Source organism: Lepisma saccharinum, chromosome 28, assembly GCF_977018435.1.
Source record: "Lepisma saccharinum chromosome 28, izLepSacc3.1, whole genome shotgun sequence".
NCBI lineage: Eukaryota > Metazoa > Arthropoda > Insecta > Zygentoma > Lepismatidae > Lepisma > Lepisma saccharinum.
This window is the reverse complement of record NC_139256.1, coordinates 20164298-20187465: the sequence shown is the minus strand read 5'-3', so window position 1 is coordinate 20187465 and position 23168 is coordinate 20164298. Positions and strand designations below refer to the sequence as shown.

At 35.6% G+C, this 23168-nt stretch overlaps 1 protein-coding gene across 4 annotated transcripts; it reads right to left on the bottom strand.

The window, feature by feature from the left end:
- Positions 1 to 71: 71 nt before the first annotated feature.
- Positions 72 to 22940, bottom strand: LOC145981071 (breast cancer metastasis-suppressor 1-like protein-A). 4 transcript variants are annotated; one of them, XM_083114191.1, is made up of 7 exons: positions 22521 to 22939; positions 15409 to 15722; positions 11570 to 11712; positions 8342 to 8432; positions 6132 to 6339; positions 2674 to 2959; positions 72 to 245 (listed from the first exon to the last, which is right to left on the bottom strand). In XM_083114191.1, the coding sequence occupies exons 2-7, from the start codon at positions 15450 to 15452 to the stop codon at positions 235 to 237; spliced, it is 783 nt and encodes a 260-aa protein (XP_082970317.1). In that variant the 5' UTR covers positions 15453 to 15722; positions 22521 to 22939; the 3' UTR covers positions 72 to 234. The 4 variants fall into 4 exon arrangements, with proteins under 4 accessions (XP_082970317.1, XP_082970315.1, XP_082970316.1 ...); XM_083114189.1 differs by having other exon boundaries at positions 15409 to 15672; XM_083114190.1 differs by having other exon boundaries at positions 15409 to 15610.
- Positions 22941 to 23168: the final 228 nt, after the last annotated feature.

Genomic DNA, 23168 nt, shown 5'->3' with positions numbered 1-23168 from the left:
ATAAGATGTGAAAAACTCTGCAATTTATATAATGCAATTGGCTGAGTTTTCAGGTAAAGAACACACTATACTACAAATATAGAAGTTTATTTTTTCTATATACACAATATACAAAAAATCAATCAGGTACACTTTGTATTCATTGTCACAGACAATTTTAGAGACTTCCTCCAAAAAAAAAAAAAAGAACAAAAATATTTCTTTTCTTCCAAGGCGACAGAAAAAATCCATAAATTAGATGTGAACTGAAAGGAAAGTTAAAAAAAACAACAATTAATCCAACAGAACAAGTGCACTATTATTACAAAACTATGTCTCCCTGCAAAACTAACTTCATAATTAAATCCAAAAATGAAGTTTATATCCAATTTTCCTTACACACACAATCTGTTTGTATCAGTTCTAGTTATTCTGTGTATCTTTCTCATGTTCTGAAGTAGCCTATGGCAAGTTGAAAATTTGAAATATTTCACCCTAGTCTAGATCAATGTAACTCAATTTTCCCCATGGTGAACCATATGCATATCTGCAGAATGTTTCATTTAAAATTGCCATTTTGTTATTATTTATAGGAACATAAAGGTATAATTCATATTCTCTTGTTGTCACATAAATGTTTAAAAGTTTCTTTCTTCTAATACAAAACCCATTGAAAACACATGTTACATACATTAACAGTGTGTGTACCAAAATTCTTGACCTTTACATTTTTTTCTAAGTTGATTTATTCGATCCCTACCTAGGTAAAGTTGGAAATTAGCAATTTAAGGGAATATTTAGGAGAGAGTCAAATATCCAGTAACTTTTGTCAGATTTTTACGGATTTCGTTTCACCCCTCCTATTTTTCAAAAAACCTCTACCAAAAGGACAGTTAAGATGAAAACTGAAACTGTATCTAACAAGAGAATTAGACTTGATTTATCTATTAATACAGCCTGGACTGCAGTTGGCACACTAGCAAGGCCCTATACAGCCAGTATAATCTTACGTGGGGCTCGTGTTGTCATTCCTATATATTTGCGATTGTCTCTTCGTCCACCTTATCTAACCACAATTCATTCTCATCTTTGCAATCAGCCAAAAGGGCAGAAAAATTAAGCAAAATAAGATAAATCAACCGACCAGTCATGGTAGCAAAAAATCTTGGACTTCTTATTAACTTCTCGACCTACTTGTTGATTTCTTTACTTTTTTGACTGGCAGACACCCTGATTAACTAAGGAGGTTCTTTATGGATCATGTAATTTTATATACAACACTGTGCACGAACCGGCAACGCTGCTGCCACCACCTTCACACGGCAGGTAGGTGAACACTTGCCGTTGACTCAGTACAAGTTTCAACTTGCTACAGTTGCTACATGATTGTTGAGAGCGTCTGACGTGAAGTTGTGTTTGTGAGGTGCGTTACGAAAATGGACTGGCAAAAGTTTGAACAACGTTGTGCCATCAAATTTTGTGTTAAGCTTGGCGAATCCGCCACTGTGTCTTATTAAAAGTTACAAAGGGCTTATGGAGAACATGCACAATCTAGCGCACAAGTGTTCAGATGGCAGAAGTCCTTTTTAGAAGGCCGAGAACAAGTGGATGACGAACCATGACAATGCAGCATGTCACACGACAGTCTCCATCAATGAATTTTTGGCAAAAAAAGCATTCCCATGGTTCCTCAGCCCCCTTATTCGCCGGATCTCAGTCCCTGTGACTTTTTTTATTCCCCTTGCTCAAAAACCACTTGAAAGGATGCCATTTTGATACTTTGGATAATATCCAGAAGAGCATAACCGACGAGCTAAAAGGTATTCCAGCAGAAGCCTTCCAGCACTGCTACGAACAATGGAAACAATGTCTCCATCGCTGTGTAGCTGCCCAAGGGAACTATTTTGAAGGGGATAACCTTGATTTGTAAAAATAATAAAATTCATCGTTTACAGAAAATCAGTCTCATTACTTTCCTAACAGACCACGTATCAGCAAATTTTACATCAGTAATATATTGATATCGGCAAGACTTACATGTATCTGCACCAAAAATAGATATTCTGAAAAATCTACATTCGTGTTGGGCCATATATCGTGTTGGCAATATATCATCATGATATATCATGTCAGCAATATATCATCACGATATATCATGTCAGCAATATATCATCACGATATTTTAGCAATATATTAGGAATGGGCCGATATGAAATTTCGGCCGAAACCGATAAAGTACCGATATTAAATTTACCGATACCGATATTCTACCGATCAGATATAAAATTAGAAGTGGTCCTTGAAGAACCTGAAAGGTTCATTGACCTCCTTAATAAATTGTTTCAATGTGACTACAGTGCAAGAGAAGTTGCATATTTGGACATTTACCTTTTTAGAAATTAGAGCATGGAGATTATCCATAAAAATTACAACAAAATGGCAGAATTTTGCACTAATTTATCACATATTTATTGATATATCGGATCGGTAATTTTACCGATACACCGATATGCTTATATCGGCCAATACCGATAGAGTGCCAGCGATATATCATCACGATATTTGGTGATATGTATTGTGGAGACAATATATTGCCGATATGATATGGAAAAAATATCATATCATCTCTGACAATATATCGTGATATTAAATTTCTGATATTGTCCATCCCTAATCTACATGTGAACAACTTACATTCAGATTTCCTTTTAGAGGCTGATAACGCTTTCTTTATAGCTGTCCAATCTTCCAAAATATCCGCATCACTCAGCATGTAGACAATGTAAGGTCCCGAGACAGTCACTGGTTTCCTTCTCCTATCAGGGTTCAATGGATCCGACTTTTTCTTATTCTTTTTATTGAACGTCTGTTCTATCCACAGGTCAGACGTAATGTCTATGTTGTTCCTGTCTTCTTCTAGCCTTCGTATCTTGTCCTTTAGGTCACTCTCAATTGAATCCCACAACAAATTTTTTTCACTCTGTCAAAGTAAGAGACATCAAAGTGAGTACATATTATATAAATATTTCTTAAATATACACTGAAGAAGAAACATACCTTACCTTACATGTAGAGTGACATATTTATGTGAATAAAAGATTAAGAGGCCTCCCCGATGGTGCAGTGGTAACGTCCTCACCTTGTAATCAAGGGGTCCCGGGTTCGATACCCAGTGGAGGCACACAGGGGTTCGGATCCCACTTTAAACTGTAGGTCCAGTCCTGATTAGCCTTACTGTGCATAAAGTGGACTTAAAACAGCAAATCAATCAATCAATCAAAAAGATTAAGATTCCAGTACAAAAACTTGGCACATTTCGGGATCGAAAGCAGAATATAAAATGGCATTTTGGTGTTAAAATGGTAAATAAAACCCTAAATTTGATTTAAAAACAACAGTTGCTACATAAAATTAACCTTTTCCTTCTAATAGCACATTTACGTACTTGTCAGAGTATTACGTTCATCCCTGTGTAATGGAGTCCATTTTTACTTCTGAAATATTTACAGCCGAATTAATCAATTTTCCGTGATTTGCATAACTTGCAGGATAATTCAGACTTCAGAGTGTGTCGTGGCGGTAAATGAACTCGTAACTTTCGTGTTTGAGAGTTTATTTCGAATTTTGCAGTAAAATAATGATAGGAAAAAGCACCTCACACCTTTTAAAAAACATGAAAAATGAACATTACAGTGGGTTATTTCATATTTCGAGTTTCCATCAAAAAACGAAATATGCATGCCTCTAAGTATGTGGAATAAATCTGGTAATTTTATAACTGAGAATAGAAAGAAAAGAGTTTGAAGGGATAAAAATTGGAAAGAAAGTAACACTGTTACATATATATAGTTAGCTTAAACTAGAGTCAACTGTAGGTGGTATATATATATATATTCACCACACATTGAGAACATAACGATCACACTAGGTGAGATTATACTAGCTGTAGGAAAAACAAACAGTTGTAGAAGAAGATGAAAAAGAGGAAGAAAGTGGAAAAAAAAAGAAAATATAAGATAGACACAAGAAAAGTTTTTACTATCATGTGATGTGAACATTGAGTTACACTTATTTCAAAGACTTCCACAGCAGAAAGATTTATTCTGCATGAACCTGAAGTACATACATGTCTACATGCTACACAAAATTATATTTGTGTATTATTTACATTTGTTGTGGAATATCTTGTATTTAAATTTGAATTTAAAATTTTGTGTGCATCAGCACTTAAGGCTATTTTGCACCCGTTACATTATACGGGATTTAGCCCCTTATCGTAACAAAAATAAAAGTGTCTCAAAACTAAAATATCCATACCTTGGTTAAAAGCTGAGGCTGTAAAGGAGCACTCAGCACACGTAAGAACAAAAACAGGACAACACACAGAATTATACTGGCCAGGGCCAGTCGCCAGAGCCTCATTAGTCTGCAAAAAGCAGTCCAGGGTGTACTACGTGGAAGTGAGGTTGACAATTGGGTGTACTACATGGAAGGTCACCCCTGTTGTGGAATATGAAAGCAATTCTACAAAAGAACTACTGGTGTTTTATTTCAGTTAATTTTGTTCAACGGAATTCTGAAGAAGAAAAAATCCAGTAGTAACTTGTTCAGAAAATTACACTTAAGGGGTCAGTTGTAACGTTCAAGTTTCCGCACGTTCATGATTTTCTACAAACTTGGATTTGGGTGCGGTTCACAACAGGAAGCACTCAAGGTGCTGTGGATCTTATCTTCGTCAGTCAACAGTCCACGTGCACTCTCTACCCTTCAGAGAAGTAAGGTCAGCAACAACAGGAAAACTGTGGTTACTGCGTTAGTTACTTTGAACCAATTGGGATCAGCTACGCCACATAGGAGTAACCTGAGGACACCACATGAGAACACCACATGAGAACAACTCGATAGCAAGGTCACCAGATACAACCAATCTTCTGTCCGCAAATCACCGACCTTCTAGACTTCCTGAGAATGACACGAGGCAACAGAAATAACCTTGCCTGTGGTTGCTATAACCACACCCAAAGTATATAAATCCCAGTCACAAGACTAGAGGTGTGGAAGTTGATCAACAGAGCCGAAGTGCGGCTGGAGGCACTGTCCAGTCTCAAACTCAAGATGACCATCCACCCAGCCAAGTCCAGGCTGTCTTTAGGCACTTAGAAGATGTACAAAGATCTTCACGTACAACTTACTAAGTATCACTAATCTACCTTTCTTTCCAAGCAGCTCCCTTACGTTAACACTTAGGTAGATACTCTTCATATATCAACAACAACTACTATAATAAATCTTGTTATTGTTAACTATTACATATGTGCCTAATTGTGTCTACACCTACAGGTTCTCCCACTTAGTATTTTCCTCGATTTAACATTTTCCTGAATTTTAAGTTTTTAAAGCATGGTCTGAAAAACGTAAACTTGAGGTTCCATTGTGTATTACAACATCCTTGTTGATTTGCGTTTAAGTAAAATGTTGCCAACGCATCACGTCAGTTTTTTTTAACTGTCACATACTTGTTTATATTTTAATAAAAAAAATATAAAGAATAAATAATATAAGTGATTACTAAGGCCCATATTTTTATGTAGCTGAACTATGTACATAAATATGTCTAACAAATCAATGACATGTAAAAAAATATGTAATAATATTTTTTGCCATCTTCAGTCCTTTCCTTCATTCCTATAATACATTTATAGGTTTGAATGTATTTCTTGGAAATTCCATCAGGGGTTGTTCCAGTATTTCATTTCACTTACATTTGTAATTTTTGCTTAACTAAATACAAACAAAATAAAATTACATAAAAACCTGGACCCCTAGTGATTAGTTCCCACTTATTTTTATTAATATTTCTGGTGCAAAGCCTTTGAAACACAACACTCTCTCTGTTTCAAATAGTCTTCACCAACAAATATGATGAATGAGATGTTATGATGGTCACAACTTGGTATGTATTTTTCTTTTAATTTTCCTTTTCTGTTTTTCTTATCCTCTATTACTTTTGTACCTTATTTAATATGAACATGTATCTTCACAATAACGACATCCACCTAATATCACATTCATCACCCTTGAAACAGTGGCAAAAAATGTGTTTGTTCTCACAAAGCTTGAACTACATTGGTAAACCAGTTAAATTTACACACCTCATGATTCTGGTGAGTAGCCAGTTCCTCGGCATCAAATTTATTTCTGATGTTAGCCAACCGAAGTTCTCGCAAGATTCCAGAGACCTCTGTCCTGATTTTCATGTTCTCCTGGAGCTCCTCGAGTGGCTGAAGGTACTCCTGAGCATGGCCTGATTTTACTTCCTCCAGCTTGGCTTCCACTTGCGTGATTCGCTCGCGATACAACCTAAGAAAGAGAGAGAATTTTTAGGTACTATTACTTGAAGTTTAAAACCTGCATACAAAATTAATACCTTACCTGCCGACGAGCACTATTAGCTCAGCCGCTGGCCATAAGGACGAGTTTTCTCTTTTGATTGTTAAAACCTCAAAATTTCTGCGGAACTTGATTATATAGACTCTAACGAACATAGTTCAAAATGATGGACTTGTATTTTGGAGGTCTCCAGCTCAAATCTTATGGTTCATCATCAAGTTCAAGGATTTTTCTGTCATTGTCATCTTGTATCTTTTCTTCATCCTTCATCTCCTCTGTCGCAATTAACCTGAAGGTATAAATAAGCAGCTTTAAAGAAGTAAATTACGTTTCCACATCTGATTGACTTTTCTTGATCCGATGTGGTGAATAAATACTATCTATAAGGAGGTCAGTAATTATTCCTGAAATGACATTCTATGAAATTGGTTAACCCATCCGCATTCCATTTAAATGCCAAATTTTTTGCCATGAAATACCATTTAAATTTGGCTATCTCTCGTAATGGTTGCACAGCAAGACAAGATGTCAAATATTGTGAAAACTATCCAAGCAATTTATGTGAAAATTTTATATATTGAAGTGGAAATACAGTAATAAGTATGCACATATGCAGTTTACTTGAAACATAAATAGAAACTCACCTAATAACTTTGATCACACACATCTGTCCACTTCCATTCCTCTACCTTTTATTTTTTTTCCTGCCATAGCCACCTCTTCCTCACTTTCACTACATTCTTCAATTTCACTAACACAAAATGAAACCCCGTGTTCATTTCCACTTCCAAAATCCACATTTTCCTCCTCATCGCTATCGAAAAGCAACTTTTCAATCACAGAATCTTCTACAACATTCTTAAGCAACATGTTTGCAGAAACGTAACAAATGAAGGTTTGTTTACATGAGAAATTACTGAACAAAACATGCTTGAAATGGTATGAAAAACTTAGCAGCATACACATACACGTCATAGATTTGAAAGATCATACAACCTCTGCCATCTATTGACAGAAAAAGAAACGACGTGATGAAAATCGGGAACCTGTCGATTCGACGACTAGGTATGCGGATGGGTTAATAGTATTTTGAAAGATCATACACTCATTTTGAGACCTTTATTTTAACCAAATCATGGTCCACACATAAACTCCAAAGGCATTTACCCTGAGTTTTCCCCCAGAGAACCCAATTTATTTTATACCGGTCTCCTCCCTCATTCATATCATCCTCCCTTACACTCACCCAAAGGTTTATGGATGTAGCAACACAAGCCTTCCATCTGTCCCTACCCTGGACAAGATCAATCCAATCTTTTCCATCCTTACTGATTTCCGTTCGACAGGGTGTCTACCAAAATAACAAATCCAAAATTCTTGACTTTTCTTGACTTTCTTTCCTTTTTCTTAACATGTATTTAATCGTCCCCTACTTAAGAATAGTTGGAAATAAAGAAAAAAAAATATTCAATGAAAAACCTCTACCACAAGGCTGGTTAAGATGAAAACTGAAGCTGTACTTAGACTTGCTTTAATTATTAAGGCATGTAAAAATTAATGCTTCAGACTTCATCCTGGGAGCGGAATGGTCACATTACTATAATAATTTTACAAAACATCTTTGATTTATTTTACTTAGCTTTCTGACACTTTTGGCTAATTGCGAAGATTAAGACGAGGGATGATATGACGAAATTGATGAAGGGTGAATCAAAGAAAAACCATGCTCAGGTTGGGATTCGAACCAGGGACCACTGGCACTGTGCTAACCACTCTGCCACAGAGGCTGGCTACTATTATTGGTAACGGGACAGATTAATCGATACTATAACTATTTGTAAACAGTATGTGATCTAGTGCAACAAAAACACAATTCATATACCCTGCTTTTGTGTACTATAAGTGAAGTTAATACTCTCATGCTTTCTATCTTGAACTTATCAAACAATAATAGAGAAACAAACACACTTACTGTTCTCGTAGAAGAGTGAATTGTCTTTCAAGATCTGCCAAGTTTTCCATACATTCCGTCCGTCTTCTCTCGCACTCTTCTTCGTCCATTTCTGAAAATAATTGAACAAAAAATTCAATGAAATAACATGTGAAACAGCTTCTGTACTACTGTAAAATATTTAGGGAAATTTATAATATACAGTAGTACTGTTAATAGCACATGCATTTTTTGCTATGCTTAAATTGCATTGTATCTGAATATGTGAATTTGCCACCTAGGTGGGCGATTCGATTCGATTTACTTTTCTTCACTCTTCTGCCACGTTTGGCTATGGGGAGGATGAGGATGGGTAATGATATGATGAAGGGACACTCACAATAAACACCCATGCCCAGACAAGGATTCACACCCAGGACCCCTGGCACTGTAATATGATGTGCTAACCACTCTGCACCAAGGTTACTCCAAGGTGGACGATCACGCCCAACAGTCGATTCTCCATCTTGCCCCAGCGTGGGCATGGGTGTTCATTGTCGAGCTTGAGACAAGCCCAATCCTATCAAATAATTTAATATGTTTAACACATTGGGGTCTCACGACGGGCATAGCCCGCAGTGCACTTAAAGTCAATGTGGACGAACGACGGGCATAGCCCGTCCTGCAGTATGCAATCGCTTTGCCGATTGAATGACGCGCTATGCTCGTACTTCGTCTCATGCGCATGTTCATTCAAGCCCCTCTGTGAAATTCCGACCGCTAGGTGACTCATGTGCTATTTTTATCTCGCACCTGCGACTGTTTGTTGTCGCGTTGATGAACTGTGCATTGTTTAGAATGGCGTTGTTAGATCCAGACTGCATATCGGAAATTCTGCATGAGGATTCTGCCTCAGTTTGTGACGTTAGCGATGATTTTGATGATGCAGATGAATTTGAAGATTTGGAAGGTAGGTTGTATTCGTTAATTATTGTAGACAATATAAACAGTGTTGCAAACTCCAGTATTTTATGACTGAAGTGAGAAGAGGTAATTATTCATCTTGCCTTTTGCTTGATTCTCCTACATGCACTAATGTATTTTTAGTTTTCCATTTATTTTTTTGTATAGTGTATGTCAAATGAAAATTTATTTTATTTATTTAGTTTATTTATTTGTTTAATTTTTACAGATGACGCAGAACCAACTGATACATCGTCTCGTCCTGTCCTGCAGCCACTTTTTCATACAAAAGATAATTACTTGTAATTTGTGATTATTTTTTGTTATGTGCACATAAGAAGTATTCTTATGCACGATTCAAAAGATGTATTGATAGAATATGTAGTTAATTATTGAAATTTCCAGATTACGAACTTAAAATATTGTTACAATGTTGTACTTTTTTTTCTTCACAAAACATTGCTGAAAAAAATAATAAAAAATGTCTGAAAATGAAAAGAAAATTTAACAAATTTTTGTTCATTGAAAAGAGGAAGTTTTGTAGTTTTAAGAAATATGTGGTAAATAAAAACAAATTAAAAATATTCTTTTTTATGATTTTTTGAAAAACAACCTAAAACCGCAGACCAGAGGTAACAACGCTGTATTATGAGGCCAGACCCGAATGTGTTAATTTATATGTATCTTGTTTTTCTATTGAAAGACTGTGGTAATATGAAATGCAATTACGGACTGAAACTGCCAATTGAGCAGTATGTACATTTTCTTCTTCTTTTATTTCCTTATAATTCTTGTTGATTTAACAAATGCAGTTCAAGAAGTGTAACATTGTATTAATGTGTAACCCTGAAGTTTAAAAAAGTGTTTTGAAGTTTCTAAAATAATTATTTTATTTTAACTAGAAGACTATAGTGCTGAGCTAAGTATTGATTATAGGGCTGAATCTTCTGATCGGTCAGATAAAGAATATTAATCCTAATATTCTGCGTTGATAATCTGAAAGTTTGTGTTACTGGGATAGACACTGCTACCATATGTTGTTCATTTTTATATTGCTTAGTTCAGTGACTTTAGAAATCTTAATTATAAATTACTTGATGAGATTTTAATAATAGTTGTCTCAAGCTCCCATCATCAATTTTATCTAACCATAGCGCATCCTCGGAATTAGACAAAAGAGCCAGAAATGTGACATTAAATAACAAAAACACAAATGTAGGAATTGGAAAAAAGTTAATATATAACTATATATAAGCTTAGAGATCAGTGAGCAGATTGGAATCTATCGACTTCCTGCTAATTCACATCACCAAAATTTACCCACGCACACTACTCTGAAGGACAAAGACATGTATTGTAGTTATTTATTCAATTTACAGATTTAAAAAAATATATATATTACACAGAATACCTACTAGATTGACAAATCACACATGCAACATGCACTGCATAGATTAACCTTTAGCAAACGGAGCCTTGCGCAAGTGTATTCCTGTTGAGGCCAGTGCCTTTTCAAGCACATGTTTTTCAAACTTACCGTGAAATATAGAAAAAATCATAACTCAAGAACTAATTGTTGTCGAGAGATGAAATCAGTTTTGTTTTCTCTCTTAAAGACTGGGCTTTTCATGGAGGTAAAATTTAATCAATTTGCTTCTCAACAATTACTGTTAAAGGAAGAAAGAACAACAACATTGAAATTTTCCAAAAAAAAAAATGACATGCCTGTGTCCCCCCCCCCCCCTTTTAACAGGCCAAAGTGATAAATAAATGTAGTGTGTAGCGGTGACATATTCCTACAACCATGCAAAGTTTATTTAAAAACAGACTCATACTTCTTGTCTAAAAAAATATAAACATTGTATAAAGCGGCAGTGTTGCCAGCTTACAGAAACATTTCCGGAATTTCGCTGGATGCTGGATGGAGGGAAGCAAGACAAAAGACCACTCTATGAGGATATGTAGTGCCAGTGTCCCAACTTCGAGGGGGGAAAAAATGGTGTTTGGAAATTTTGCTGAATTATGGAAAATTTCAAACTTTCGGAAATACAGACGTGTTTAGAAATTCGACCATCCGGATGCCAAAGGTTAAATGCTGAAAGTTCCATGAACTGATGACGATACGGACAAAGAAACCGTTGTACTGACAACGCCAGTAAACACAAAATGAGAAATTAGTTTGCAAAATTTTGGGTGGAGTAAAACCAACGAAATTTTGGGGGAAACGAACACAGGACTCTCAGACAGACGAGATGACACAATATAACAGCTGGACAAAATAAAAGCTTGCGATCCAGTAACCATTACCTGAACTATCATCCGAATCGGATCCATCACTGCTTTCTGAACTAGAGCTTGACTTCTCAGTCTCTGGTGACTCATGTTCCATTTCTTCTACATCACTATCGTCTCGGTCATCTTTCAGTGGAGCCATCGTGCAGCGTTTCTTCCTGGGAAGAAAACACACTTTATGCCATTCATATTTTACAAGATAAAGGACACTTTAACATCTATGTGTAAGAATAACTGTCAGGCTCACTTTAGATGAAGCATTTTCTTTAACCTCTATGCTAGCATAAATGCTATGTAAATGTAACATTTTGGTGAGTTTTTGCCATTACAATATATACAGCACGAAAGTCAAGTCGAGTTATACCATCTATGGTAAGTAAACGGTGTTTACAATTGAAACAACTAAACTATCCTTCCATATGTGTACTGTATACATATGTATGTATGTATGTAAGCAGCGTCATTGCTTTCTACTTAAAACCTTTTTACAGGAAATGTAATTCCTGTCGATTGAATAGTTATTGGCTTTTAAAAATATGAAACGATACATTGTTTACATCTCACTTGGCTGCCATTACATCTGCACTCGTGACCTAAGCTCACTTCTGATTGGTTATACTATGAAAATAGGACAGATTCAATTCTTGAGAAATGCCATAAGATTTTTCACCTTACATTAACATTTTGGTCATGGCATAAATGTTAAGGAAAATGCTTTCGTCTAAGGCGGGTCTTAGAAAAGCAATACAGGGTGCATTTCAAAAGTAAGGACATACTGGTTATAAAATATAATAGAAGAAGTTTAGCAAATATGTATTTGTGGTTACAGATATGTACAGGCATATATACTCCATTTTTCTAGTCATAGCCATCATTATTTTCCAAGCACTTTTGGTACCATGGAAGAAATATTTGTGTACCCTCTGCATAACATTCCACACATGGGATGTCAGCCAGTTAGCACTGCCCTTTTCAACATCATTTCCAATTGCCCAATGTATCAGTAACAATTCAGAACAATGTCTGTGAAATTACACAGCAAGGGCTGTATTATAGAAGCGATCATGTGATTACTTGTACAGGGTGACCAAAATATTTTGACCCCAAAACAGGAAATCTCAAGGAGATCAGTTTAACCTCACCCCCTTCCTGAAAAATCTGTAGGGCCTAATTAAAAATTGATGTTATAATTAACGTATTATTATTAACCACTTGGTGCCCAAGTATCTCGATCGAGATACTTTCCTGTAACCCCCGAGTGCCCAAGTATCTCGATCGAGATACCTTGTTATGCTTGTTGTTTTTACGTTATAATGTTGCTATTTTTGGCTGGAATTGTGATTTTCTTCTTTAATATTATTGTTAACACATATATTGCACCGTAAGGACTCTTTCAGGTCTTCTTTGTGCATAAAGAAGCGGGAAAATGGCGGCTTCCTCTGAGAAAAAACAAAAAAACATTGTGACCGACAAAGGCCGGAATTTTTGTTCCACTGAAAGTCGTGTTCTATTGCTCATATGATAATAGTGCAATTTTTTACTTGTTCCAAACATGCCTGCGATCATTTCCATGTGCATTTAGACAATGTCCTGTACTTTGTTGTCCAGGGGCAAAGGGAGAAGGGGATTTTTTCCCCAGAAATGTTGAAATTTTCAGGTTCCTCCCCTCCCCCGCATCCATATATACACTCAATGTGCATAAATTGTATGTAGTTCGAATCTATGGTTCATTCCGTGCATAACGATACTTGATTCATCCGTCTAGGGCAATTAGCCTCTATTATACAGTCGTTTCAAGGTAACTCTGCAATCCGAGGCTTGAGTCAGTGGTGCACAGACATGTCATTTGGGGGGTACAAGTCGTGTTCTATTGCTCATATGATAACAGTGCAATTTTTTTCTTGTTCCAAACATGCCTGCGATCATTTCCATGTGTATTTTGACAATGTCCTGTAGTTTGTTGTCCAGGGGCGGAGTGGGATTTTTTCGGAAATTGTATAGTCCGAATCTATGGGTCATTCCACGTATAAATATATATTATTCGTCTGTCTACGGCAATTAGGCTCCGATCTACAGTCATTCTTATAAAACTCTGCATTTTGCTCAAAATTGGACCGGGCACCTGGGCTTACCTGGCAAAAGAGGGTCGGGTACCAAAAGGTTCAAGGATGGATCACGTAAGTGATGCATCATAAACAATAAGTGAAATATGATCACCTGTTGTAAAAAGGTGTCAATTATTATAATCTTGATATGACTTACACAGTGCATTTGGTCCCTTCTGATCAACTTTTGACATAAGCCTTACACTGAAATTGAAGAGTACTAGAAGTATTTATCAGAAGATCCAATCTTCTTGAGAGTAGTTTTATTCTTCACCAACTGTTTATAAATCTCCCCGAAAACCTTACCCAACATATCACGCACACAACGCGAGATTTGTCTTGTGAGTTTGTGTCAAGATGCAGGATTTAAATTCTTGTTGCAATTCCGTATTGAAACTGCATGTACGCTTCTTGGCCTTATTCACTGCTCTACAAATCACGGAATGCACACAAAACAATATTTTTTTTTTTTTTTATCATGAAATGTATCTCAAATTTAGACTTGGTTTTCAAGCTAACTCCTAGACTTTTATAAAACGGGGACGTATGGTCACCCAATCTCTAAGCTCGTGATGGCATTGCTGTGAATTTCCCTCACTCATTTAACTGGAGGATTGTTTATTCTCTCAGCCATCATTACTCATTGTAACACAAAAGCAAGCAACAGCAAACTGGTAAGCATGTAGTTGCTACATGCCCCATAGACTATTTGCAGCTACTGCACGATCCACCCACTGTTGCCCTTACGTTTTATAACCAATTGGCCCTTACTTTTGAATGTGCCTCGCACAATTTCATAATTTATGAATGGAAGCAAATCCATTGCAGAACTATTTTCGCTCAAACCACTTCACAGCATGTGAGATTTTCAAAATATTCACTACTATTCCCAAAAACCTACAAAAAAAAATTCATATTAATGCACCTTGAATTTATCCCTTTTTATTGACCCACATCACTGTAATTAACCTAGATTGGAAATTCCACAAAAGCTGTCATTATAGACCATTACACTAGCAAGACAAAATACATTATTATTTATATTAATTATCCACACTAAATGTGTTAGTATGACATTGCTAATCATATTACATGAAGAAGATAAGGTTAATTGTTCATTACTGCATGCCACACACCAACTAAGTGCCTTGTGTGTAATAAAAACTACAACCATAAATACAGCATAAAATTTATTAGCCATAATTTAAAAATATCTTAAAATTCATTGAAAAATATATATTATGCTATCTCATTTGTTCTTCTACTTTCAATACAGGCAGGCATGCTGCTAATCAAATATTTAACAAACTCTCCCTGGAATATATCTTCACAATTCTAATTGTTCAAGAAAAGTTGCTTCGCATACACAAAACAGAATATATGCAGAAAACATATGTTTGAAATACATAGAGAATACTATTTCCCAATGTTGCTTCAACTAAATATTTCTCACCTCACAGTATGATACCAAAATCAAGGTATTATATATATATATAAAAATGTAATCAAAAGTAACTTCCCCATCTACTGTTCAATTAAAATAAGACTTGCATGAATCAGTTCATGCAGAACAATATATTTTTGAAATAGTTATAAAATTATTTTTTTAAAACTTGAAACTCAATCAATAAATTTGTGTTTGCAACAGACAGCATATACCAACAAGTGATCACATAACATCCAAATATTAGAACATAAATCTTCCCAATACTACCAAACTACTCTAACTACCTAAATTATAAAGCATACCTGGTTTGGTAAGATGAATAGGACAATGTTCTTTTGTTTTCCATCGTAGAATTATCAGTCTCTCTTTTTCTCTCTATCTCACTCTTAAGAATTTCTAAAACAACTTACACCTCAACTCCACAAAAATCAAGGTTTCTTTATTTTGTTATTATCAATCAGATTTTTATTACAGCCAAATTGTGTAATTTATCTTTATACTGTCCTGCAATCAAATTTCAGTGTCATTTTGTAACTAATTCCAACAATCCAATTAAGTATCACTTTCTTGAAATAAAAACAATGAATTAGAACAAAACTGCAGCCACTTGAGATCACTAACAAGGGGAAAAAAATCAAGAAATAACTCTTCACAACATGCACTTCAATAATACAAACTACTTCTTAGAGCATATATATTCTTCCCAAACTTCTTATTTGACCACCCCGAAAGAATTCTAAGTCCCGAATTCGTAAACTTAGCAACATTGCACTTCGGCTCCAGGTGAGAGTAGCCAACCTTGAGTTGGTCCTTCCACTAGACAAAAAACGCTGCGGTGAGAGGTTTTCAATTTTGCAGTTTCCATGAACTTAGAAACTATAAAAAGCTATTATAATACACAATCAAACAGAAATAATACATTGGAAAAAGAACCTTGAGGAATTTTTACGATTCTGCTTGCTCAACTTGAAATTAGAGGAGTTTGAAACACTGAATAGTTTTTCTCCACCCGAAGGAAATCGCCATCAAGTTTGTGCAGAAAGAAGCAAATTTGTGAGGAGTTTATGCGGCATTTTATTTACAATACCTTGCATGATATCAAACAGTTCTCAAAAAATAATATTTTTCAGGACTTGTGCTTGGAACACAGGAAGGTGGGTGTCTTCATAAACATCATGCTTTTAAGGGCATATCGTTGTCAAGTTAACTTAGAGCAGTTGGTTCGACACTACTATCCTTGTTTTACGTCAAGCATGAAAGATCACGGGTTCAAATCCCACCCTCTCCTTTTTTTTTGCTTAACAGAGACCATTGATATTAGAATATTTAAAAAATGAATCCGATGCACACCTGAGGGACATCCCTTCTGCGCATTTTTCCCCTTAGAAGTTGCAGATTTCCAGGATTTAAGGTTACAACTTTTTTAGTTATTGTTCATATGTTAACACACACATCATGATTAAATCACAAATCACATATATGTATTCAGGATGCAAAATGTAATGTTATTTAAGTTATGTATTGTTTATATTCTTCACTGACACCTAAAATATTGATTATTTCGATATAGCTACTAAAAAAACATATACAGTTATGTTACATAGTGATGTAGTGCATTACTGTAACGAAGCAGAGAGTTTAATGAGTTCAAATTTCTAAGATTGGTAATTTTATGTCAGTTCCTTTATAATGACTGTTGTCAATCTCCTAACCACCATCTTACCATGCGTCTAAAACCAAGAGTAAATCACCAATTAACAGAAATGGTTATTGCAACGGAGGCCAATGCAATAAGAAACTACTAATAAGTATTTATATAGTGAGTGAGAAACAAAAATTCAAAACCTTATAATGATCGTTAATTCGTCACTGCTTTGTATCTAAAAAAATGGTGTTATTTCAACAGAAAGTACGAGTATCAGATCTAACAAACTTTCCCCACTAACTTTGCAATATTCGAAACCAGCATCACAGACTTAGCTCAATGTAACTTGATTCTGTGCATTCCACGAGGCATGTGGCTTCCTCCTATAATCGAATTAACTACCTTACTATTTCCTTTCACCTTGTGAAATACAGAGAGCAATGTTAACTTCTTAGCACGGTAGATAAACTTTACACCCAACGACATACTCCTTAAAAAAATCCTGCCTAGGTGGAGAATCAAACCTACGACCTCCCTCATGAGAATCAAGCATGCTACCTCTTCTCCAGGTAGCTTATGTTAAAATTTGCTACCAGTTTGAAGAAGCCACTTCACACATAATGTCATGTCTATAATTTGCTCATGGCAATTTTTATGATTAATCAATTTCAGAAAAAATCGAGAAACACTGAAAGGGAAAAATGATGAACATTTCTATAGGTGTTTTATCATATTTTGTAAATTGTGTGTAAATTCAGTCTTTTGAACAAGTAATCGTTTAGTTACGATGTCTATTGTTGTTTGTTTAAAGTAGGAACAGGAGAGAGACAAGGAGTCATTTGAACCAGACCCCGATTGCCAAGAAACTTCAGTTTTTTTTCCGAAGACTAGGAAAAGAGAGAGAAAAGTGATATTCAACGAATGAAATTCAAACAATGGGATATCTTGCAAGTGCATCCTAACGAAGTGGAGATATGGGACGATACAATCCCTCGGCAAGGAAAATTTAAGTAAGCAGTCTCCTTCCCTCCAACTTTTTCAATGGTCATAATCAGTAATTAGGGTCCGGAAGTGGATGAAAAATCAACTTTTTCTCTGACCCTTAAGAACAATGCTAAACCTGATATCATGTCATTTTCCCTTCAGTTAGTGGGTTCAAACCTATTTCTTTGCAAAATCTTTTTCGGAAAGTAAACTGATTTGGACAAGAATGCTTATCTACGTTCCTTGGATATTTCCGTTGATATTTATGCGATTTACATCCAGCATTTCCGGATGAAGAAACATGCAAAATCTCAGGTGGGTAGTTTCAAACATTGAATATAGCATAATATTTGTGGTTGTATCATTTGAAAATCCGACGTTTCTTTTAGGTCCGCAGTCAAGAGCACAAACAAAGAACATTGTATTTGTGTGTATGTGTGTTGTTGTTTTAACTACTTTATGCACATATAAGCTAATCAGAACTGGACCTACAGTTTAAACAGGAATCCAAACCACTGTGCAATGGGCCTCCATCTGATATAAAACCCAGGACACACTGATTACAACATACTGTTTAAGAACATATATTTATGACAAATATTTAATGTGTGTTCACATAACTTTTGGCAGCTGAATGATAGAAAGATCTTGCCAAAAATACTGCCAATCACTGAAAAATCAAGAAGTTGAGTAGAAACATTCCCAAGGTATGCATAGCATAAATATTTACAATGATTTAATATAATCTTATATTACATTACTACAACACTTCGTACTCTGTAAATAACAATAAAAAAAATAATCAGGAATGGGTGAGATTTGAAACTACGATGTTTCGTTCTTGACGAAAAAGTAAAACAAGGCAACTGTCTAACCAACTGCTCCAGGAGATTACCAACGTGAAACTTTGTAAAACAAGTTGATCTGAATATAGAAATGCCATACGCTAGACTATGCAAGACTCAACAAAATTTTAAACATAATGGAATGAGATTATTCAATTTGCTACCAGCTTCTATACGTAATTTAGAAAACAAGCAGTTTGCTAAACACATTAATAATATATTAGTACGATATTGTATATATAGTGTCACGGAATTTGAAGAACACTTCCGGCAGGGCCTGTAAAATGTAAATGTCTACTCATAATGCATCACAGAGCTGTAAAATGGGTTTTTGTACATGACTTGTATTGTAATCAAAATACAGTACTATTTTCCAATTGCTTTCGCTGTAATAAAACATGTAGTTTAATTTGCAAACTGTATCGTTGAATGTGTAATATTTAAATATGTATTTTTAATTTTCTTTTCTTTTGAAATTTTTTATATTAGTATTTATATACTTATTATGACAAAGTCTATTGCAATCATGTTGTTAAAGTATTCTATTCTATTCATTTTGCCAGAGTTCCAAACAATGTTTCGCCACAGATCAGGGAAAAGACTCACTTTGTGGGATCGTCCAGTATTATGCAATTTTCTTTACTGTAATTTTGCCTAAAATCGAGAGAAATTTGCTTCATTGCATTGAAATGTGATGTCAATTCTCTCCAGGTGGTGCAGAACCAGATCAGTGTTTCCAATTGCACATAAATTCCCCTCTTTTCAATTTCAGAACGAATACTTTTAAAAAAAAAATCAATATCCGTATTTCCAATTTAAGATTTTTGTTTAATTACGTATATTACTGGTTTAGGGTTTCTGTAAGAGTCTAGTTTACGTCTTTTTCCTAAGGAATACGTGTCATATATCGTTGGAAAGGTTATTTTATAAGGAATTAAACAAAGTAAATCCCAAGGCGAGGAAAAATTTCCTGGAGGAGAAAATCGAGAAAAACCGACGTTGTCCGGATATGCGTGATTGAACGTACTGCGGACATATTTCGATGATGAAGCACATATTTAGGGGTTAAATGAGTGCTAATGGAACCTAACCTAACAGACCTAACCTCGTAGGCATACCTCGTTCCCGTGAATGGTTAGTGACAAAAAGTGTAAAAAGAAAAACTTACTTACCCTACGGATGCCGGAGCGCCGGCTGTCTGCTAGCACAGTTTTGTAAACAGGCAAGAAAGAGTGCGCAAGAAAGACGTAAACGGGCAAGAAGGAGTGGGCAAGAAGGACGTAAACTAGACTCTAGCCAGGGTTTCTAACTTCAAGGAATGTGAAACAATGAAAGAAATTCACAAGAGCCTTTTCGTTTAGAAAGAAAAACTGTTGCTAAGTCGGATACTATTTGTGGACTCTGAACTGCTATGTTGCCAAATTTACGAATTCAGGACTTTGAATTTTTTCAGGGTGGTCAATTAAGATGTTACAAAGAGTACACTGTTTAGGTTTCAAACAATTTAATTTAAACGTACAATTCAGACTTAATGACAAAATTTACTCATTAAATTTTTACTTCTCCATGTAAAGAAAATACAACTAAAAAATGTCTCTTATTATATTATAAAACTGGATGATGTTTCAATAGAGAAAAGGACTACTACAAAAAAACTTCCACACTAAAATAATGTAACAACATATGAGGAAAATGTGTCACAATGAAGACACTCTCTCAGGTTAGCAACGAATTGAGTTCTAGAAAAGCTTTTGAGAGCAAATGTTACTCTCACCTTCAGGGATTGAAGTAAAGTATAGCCCATAAAATCAAGAAACCATTCTAGACATAAGCATGAATCTCTTCATCATTAATCACCAGGAAAGTTTCACGATGTACTTATAAAGTTTGATACATCAGAATTCACCATATACATATTCCTCAATGTAACACAAGATTTTCCTTCCAAGCACATGGCATATTCTTATCAAAGAGCGAATTTACAATACCGGACCCCTCGCCGATTTTTGTAATATTTCACATACTCACTAATTGACGCCTCCTAATCACAAATTTGAAATTTAAAGTTGGGGGTCACCTGTAGAAATTTTAAAATAAGGGGGTCTGTGATAGCAACCGACAATGCACGATTGCTCATTATTTATCCCAAGTTTTTGAGTTTCGAGTACTTCAGGAACAAAATATATATTCCTGACATTACTATGACCTCAAATTTTAACTATTCTTGCCTAACCTAACCTTACCGTGAATGGGTCGTGGGGCTATTCGTCAATGGATTTTTGAGTCTACCCGTGCATGTTTTAACGACCTCAAATTTTAACTATTTTTGCTTAACCTAACCTAACCGAAAATGGTCAGTGCATGGTCCGTGCATGGTTTTGCACTAATTGTGATAACGATCCGATAAAGAATCTTATTTTCGTATCTTGCAATTTTACGATTGATGCATTGTTGACAAATTTACCTGTAATCAAATCAGTCCACACTCTCTTCGGCCATTCTTATACGATCCATGCTCTCCAGTATGAAATCAACAGTGTGGCAACGTTGTAGACAAGATAACTAATTGTGAACGTCAATTGTTCAGATCAACAAATATGGTTCCCATACTTGTAAACGGAGAATCATTGAGAGAATAGAAAAGCTTATTTTACAACTTATACACGTTAATGAACAATTTGTACACCTCGCCCAAACATATTAACCTCAGATAAATAATCACGACGGTAACTATCTGATATCGCCTGAACAGAATTCTTCAAATTTACAGGAGAAACTACTTACTGAAATCAGTTTCTGTATCATTGTCAAGGTTCTTCGAGGTATTTTCTTTCACGGAAACTAATAGAATGCTGCAGAACAATAAATAATCAGTTTTTACGTAAGGAACTTGCATCTTCTGCAACATTAGGCCGTTGTTTCCATTATGTACGTGCAGATGGCGCGAGCGTCGAAAGTCACGTGGTCTCGCCAGTGTTTCCAAACGTGCCTTTTTTTATGAGTTTTTTAATTATATTTTTTAACTATGCTTACCTAACCTAAACCAACCTAACCTTGCCAGAAATGGTCCATGGGGCTATCGTGAATGGTTTTTGGGGCTATCCGTCGATGGTTCGTGTGGCTATCGTGGATGGTTTATGATGACATAATGAACACGAAAGTAGGTATTTTTTTGTTAAGAAGGTTGAAACACTGCATACCCACTCCAAATCGACAAAACACAAGCAGGATGCGCGATGATCCATGACGAGTGCACGCCATACTGCCTGTTACCCAAGCATAACAAGGAAGACAAATAATGACTCGTAATATGAAAAGTTGGCACTATTTTATGGAAAAAGGCATAACTTCACCTTAAAGAATTTCCCGCAATGCAGAATAGGTAAGTATCAATGCTAAAATTAAGGAAATAAACGAGTGAGAGGTGTTCGGGCCTTATCGGATAAGTACCATCGCGACTAATTATTTCGTAAGTATAAGCAGTAGCATAGAAATTACAGAAGGGTCCGGTATTGTAGATTCTTGCCTTGGCCAAAACAAACTGAAATTCACATCTCAAATAAATGAACTTTTGGGTAAGATAGTCAAAATTAAAATGTAGATACACTTTTTATTACACTTTCGTCCCGTATTTTCTTTTAATATGACACCAAAACGTTAATTCATTGATGCCTGAAAGACTGATGATGTGAAGCAAGATATTATGAACCAAAGCTCTACAACAATGATCCTATTCTCTTGGAAGAGATGGAACATTACCCATCCCAATCACAGTTACTGTATCTCGATGTCAGCTCGTAAATATACAGTGTTTCGTGTTCATATTTCGATTTTGCCCCATCAATTACTCGGATGCAAAAAAGGAAATAACTGGTTAAATTTGACAAACATGATACATAAAAAGTCTTCCCTCCAGGCTTTGACAAGTATACACGCTTACCTTGTGATTTGCTATTTGCTTAGGACTGTATATAATGTGTTTATATATTCTCCTTCAGTAAATACCGGTACTCCTATTATTTTAAAAGTTGTTGTGAGGTTACTCTTAATTCTTGCTAGTCTGCAAGTTGCAGAGCTACAACAACTTCCAATCTGGATAGGACCATGAAAGTGACATTATTGGTTTGAATCAGATCAAATTTCACGTGTTTTGTCGAATATGATGCTAAAGAAATATTCACTGCACAGAACACGCTACAAAAACTTCCTGTTCACATTCCTACAGTCCAACAGCCGAAGAAGGACTAGTGCAAACAAAACTTTCACGCACGTAACTCTTCTACTCGACCTGCACTTGAAAACGACGCATTGGTAAATCTAATTCTTCGGAGACTCGGTACCTCGAAAAACAAGTATCACAAGCTTTCTGTTTGTTGAAAACGATAAGACATCCCAAATGTCTTACCTGGACCTGCTTTCAAGCTCATAGCAGTTTTGCGACACCCCAACAGATGTCTCTGTCACAAATAACGAACGTGTGCAATGCTGATGGCCCTCGGGCAGGGTTGGCATGTTTAAAACAAAAGTGTTTAAAACACTTTGTTTTAAACGTTTAAAACACACGGCTTTGTTTTTTTTACAAATGTTT